General features: G+C 49.7%; 1 protein-coding gene across 1 annotated transcript; it reads right to left on the bottom strand.

The window, feature by feature from the left end:
- Positions 1 to 83: 83 nt before the first annotated feature.
- LOC109512648 (rho-related GTP-binding protein RhoU-like) lies at positions 84 to 2,798 on the bottom strand. Its single transcript, XM_019864532.1, is given in 5 exon segments — positions 84 to 435; positions 437 to 708; positions 1,195 to 1,224; positions 1,310 to 1,368; positions 2,220 to 2,798. Coding segments are annotated over 5 exon segments (1,041 nt in total). The 5' UTR covers positions 2,737 to 2,798; the 3' UTR covers positions 84 to 272.
- Positions 2,799 to 4,361: the final 1,563 nt, after the last annotated feature.

Here is a 4,361-nt window from a genome sequence, read left to right as displayed (position 1 = left end):
CCACCGTGGCTTTCAAAGGGGAGGGCGCTTTAGCCACAAAAAGGACATGGCTAGCTAGCTAGCTAGCTAGATAAAGCTAGAGAGCGAGGTAGCTAGGTAGCTAGTTAGATAAAGCTAGAGAGCAAGGTGTAGCTAGCTAGCTAGATAAAGCTAGAGAGCAAGGTGGCTAGCTAGCTACTTAGCTAGCTAGACAGACAGACGTGCTTCGGTGCCGACACGCAGACACCGTCTCAAGTTGTAGGATCTTTCCGACAGTCAGCGTCTTGATTTGATCACGCAGTCAACTGTTCGCAATTCTGTTCCCCCAACAGACATCGGATCTTCCTGCGCCAAGCCTCAGAGAGCTTCTTGATCTTGTCGGGAGTCTTCCTCTCGAGGGTCAGTCTCTGTGGCCACACGCTACCGGCGCTAAGGTCTTCGCCGACATTTCGAGCGGGTGCCCCCCAGCTGCTGGGCCAGCTGCCGGCCCTCTTCCGAGCCCACCGGATGCTCCTGGTTCTGGGCCAGTCTGATCAGAACTTGCACGTCTTCTCGCAGGTCCAGCTGGGTGCCCACCAGGACGAGAGGCGTGCCGGGACAGTGCCGACGGATCTCGGGCACCCAGCGCCGGGTCAGATTGAGGAAGGAAGCGGGTCGGACCACGCTGTAGCACAGCAGGAAGACGTCGGCGCTTCGGTAGCAGAGCGGTCGTAGACGCTCTAGTTCATCCTGGGAGGAACCAAACTCGGTCAGGATCAGTTCATCTGTCATGACAATACAACCGGTTGATTGTCTCGTGCACCAGACTCAGGGCAAGTATGGAAGGGGCCAAACCAAAACGGCGGGCTCCTGTGTCAATTTGGGCAAGTATTCTTGAGAATCTTGGCTACAACTTGCAAGTGGAAATGGAAAGAAGTTTTCGGGGTTTTTTTTCCTTTAATTGTGGTTGGTTTACATTTGAGAGTTTCCTGTTTCACGGTGAGTCAACAAAATTCACCACCGTGCTTCACCCACATGCAATGATTAAAATCTGTTACACAATTTTAGTATCGGGCATTTGTCTACTCAAGTGTCTGTGCTTCAATTTTTTGCAATGTCAAACCAGCTTCAGGGGCAAAATTTAAAAAAAAAAAAATCGAAAACAAGTTGGGAAGCTAAAAGTGATTCGCTCATATACTCACTGCTACAATGGCTGGCTGATAACTGATTACTTACATTGATGGATCCATCGCTAGTTCCCCATTTCTATTGTGACGGCACAGACAGGAGAATTCACATTACAGAGGCAGTAGTGCAGTGAAAATAACAGACATGCATTTGCGCCTTGTACCTGGCCTGCCGTGTCGCACAGCTGCAGTTTGATTGGCACGCCGTCCACCACCACCACAGCTGAGGAGACAGAGGATATGCTAGCTCAGGCAAGCTAAACTAGCATAGAATAAACTATCGAGGACTTAGCTGTGCTAGCGTAGAATAAGCTACAGAGAGCTTGGCTAGCTCAAGATTGGTTAGCGTAGAATAAGCTATAAAGGGCTTGGCTAGCTCAAGCTAGGCTTGAGTAGAATAAGCTGTCGGGGGCTTGGCTAGCTCAGGTGATGCTAATTCACAAGCTCATGTCAACAAAATAGATGTTTCACTCCCTCAACTTGGAAGGAATAGTTGGTGATGGCGCTGACATTTGTGGAAGGTGATATATTCCTTTGAACCCGGTGATTTATGACCAAATTGAGTTTTTATTGCAGGAAAAGTGTGGTTATTTTGTAGTTTTATGACATATTTTTCTGCAGTATTCTTAATACAATGCTTTGAAGTAAGAGTGACCCGACTTGGGAGTTTTTCAAGACACAAGCCCGTGTTCAGACCATATTTTGCTTAAGCAACCACAAATTGGTTGCCAGCCACTCACAGGGCAGTTTTCCATGAATCTACCATGCGGGTTCTTGGAATGTGGCAAGAAAGCGGAGTGTCCGGAGAAAATCCACGCCGGCCTGTGGAGAACATGCAAAATTCCACAAAGGAAGGACCGAACCCCGGACCTGTGCAGTGTAAGGACGACGCGCTAACCAGTCGTTAAGTCATGCGGTTATAATGTGTGTGTCGGGAGGGGGGTGAGGGTCATAAATCATTGACTTTTGGGCAATTATAGTTTTCCTACATGACAAAATGGAGGGGAGGGGCGGGGGCGAGAGGGTGGTCAGAGCATCGCCAACTCAAAGCGCCCGTAGGCCACCAGCTCGTACCTGTGAAGTTGTCGAGGGCGGTGGGCACGTATCCGGCGGGGTAGCCGTTGGTGGTGTAGCTGATGACCAGGCTGGTCTTGCCCACCGCGCCATCCCCCACCAGGACGCAGTTGACGCGGCGCTCGGGCGCGGCGACCGAGCGCTGCCGCCTTCCGGCCAAGTGCGGCAGCAAGCGGCGGCAGCTCGGCGGGGACAGCGTTAGCGTCGTTAGCGGCAGCGACACGCGGCGAGGCTCGGGCCCGCTCGCGTCCCCGGGAAGCATCGCGAGACGACGCGACGGGAAGAACAAGACCAAGACGACGCGGCGAGGAAGCGTCAGAGTGCGAGCATCCTGCACGAGTGCTCTCCACAGGTGTGAAGACACCCAAAGTGTGTTAGTGTGTGTGTGGGGGGGGGATCGTTCAGCCTTCTCCTGATTGGCCCGCTGCTGTGCGCGTGGACCGTCGCTAAGGAGCTTATGCGGGGTGCACGTGCGCTCAGCAGAAGCATTGAACAGGAACACAACGCTGAAAGACATTTTTAAAACTCTGGCAGATATTCGTCACATAGACTACTAATATCGAAATACAAGGGTAGTTCACCTATTATATTACTTATTATATATATTATAATGTATATATATTACCTATTGTTCAGCCCGCCCTGACAGCACTAGGTAGCTCCTTCAGCCAGAGACTGTTACACCCGCGCTGCAAGAAGGAGAGACACATAATGTGGAAGACAATTGTAAATAGCACTGCGACCTTATCCATATCTGTATTTATATTGCACTTAATTGAACGGTGTTTGTTTTCTTTTCAGCTTTCTTCTTTCTACCCATTATCTTACTGCTGTGGACTGTAAATTTCCCCATTGTGGGACAAACAAAGGATATCTTAATCAAAACCTCGGACATATCTAAAACGGATCTCTCTGTAACACTGACGTTGATTGCTGTAAGTTGAGGTGTTCGTATGTTTTTTTTTTTTTTGTGGATAGCTCTACTTTAAGAATGGGCAAAAGGAGAGATGGAATCCTTTGACCGCAGCTTTTCAACGCCTGCTCCGCAACTGCCGAACGAACGAGAACACAGCTTTTTCCGGGAACTCAAACACTTCCGGGTTTCCTTCAGCCAATCAGACAATATCCACATAAACTTGTTTGAGCAATTATTAAACGGAATATATAACCTAGGTAACTGTAACACAAAAGAATATCATGCTCAAATATAAAATGAAAATAATTAATAATAATAAACATAAGCGTCAACACATCCTTTTTTTTTTTTTTTTTTTTTTTTTTAATGGAGCCGCTGTTGCCTTTGGAGCTTCGACGTCCATATTTTTGCCTTCGTTTCTTGAGTCGCACCACTTGACGTTCACGACGCGTTCACGTTCGCTCGAACCCATCGAGGTCGACGTTAGAGCGCGACGTCCCACAAGCTCGACGATTCCTAAACCAAAGCGGATTCAAGTCGTCATTTTTCTGTGTGCGCGCCGTGTTCACTTGGCAAGTGGCTCCACTGTTGTAGCGAGGATGTGGCGCCCTCTCGCGGCCACCATCTGCCAAGCGAGCATGTTTCATTGACGGACACCGCCGGGAGAGCTTGCCGCCGCCACGCTACACCGGTGGTACGGTTGAACACCCCCGCCGCCAACCCCACCCCACCCCTCAAAAAAAAAAAAAAAAAAAAAAAAAAAAACACGTCGGTCAACGAGTTCTTCTGTCATTCCTAAAATGTCGATTTCCTATTATTGCAGGCCACCGAAAATTTGGATATGATGAGCACTGGGAATTCAAATGAGTCAAATGAAACTTGTCAAACAAAGAAGGGAGATAGATAACTGTTAACTTGGGAGGCTGCCTCTCTCTCCTTCTCTGGCGTACACGCACGCGCACACACACACACACAACACTCCTCCTTCCTCTTCTTCCGCACGTCTCTTTCTGATCAGCTGAGAGACGCTTCCCTCTCTCTCTCTCTCTCTCTCCCTAGTAGGGGGGGGGGGGGTAATGTGGCAGGGCGGCGGTGGGCCTCCATAGTTATGGCCCCACGGCCATCTGTCACCGTGCGCAGTGACGCAGCCTCCAGAAGGCCGCAACATGTGCGCATTTAAATGAAGAGCGCAACTTTCCCAGGACACGCGGGCCTGACCCCGTTTT

Source organism: Hippocampus comes, unplaced genomic scaffold (assembly GCF_001891065.2).
Source record: "Hippocampus comes isolate QL1 unplaced genomic scaffold, H_comes_QL1_v1.1 scaffold371, whole genome shotgun sequence".
NCBI lineage: Eukaryota > Metazoa > Chordata > Actinopteri > Syngnathiformes > Syngnathidae > Hippocampus > Hippocampus comes.
This window is presented reverse-complemented; position numbering and strand designations above follow the sequence as displayed.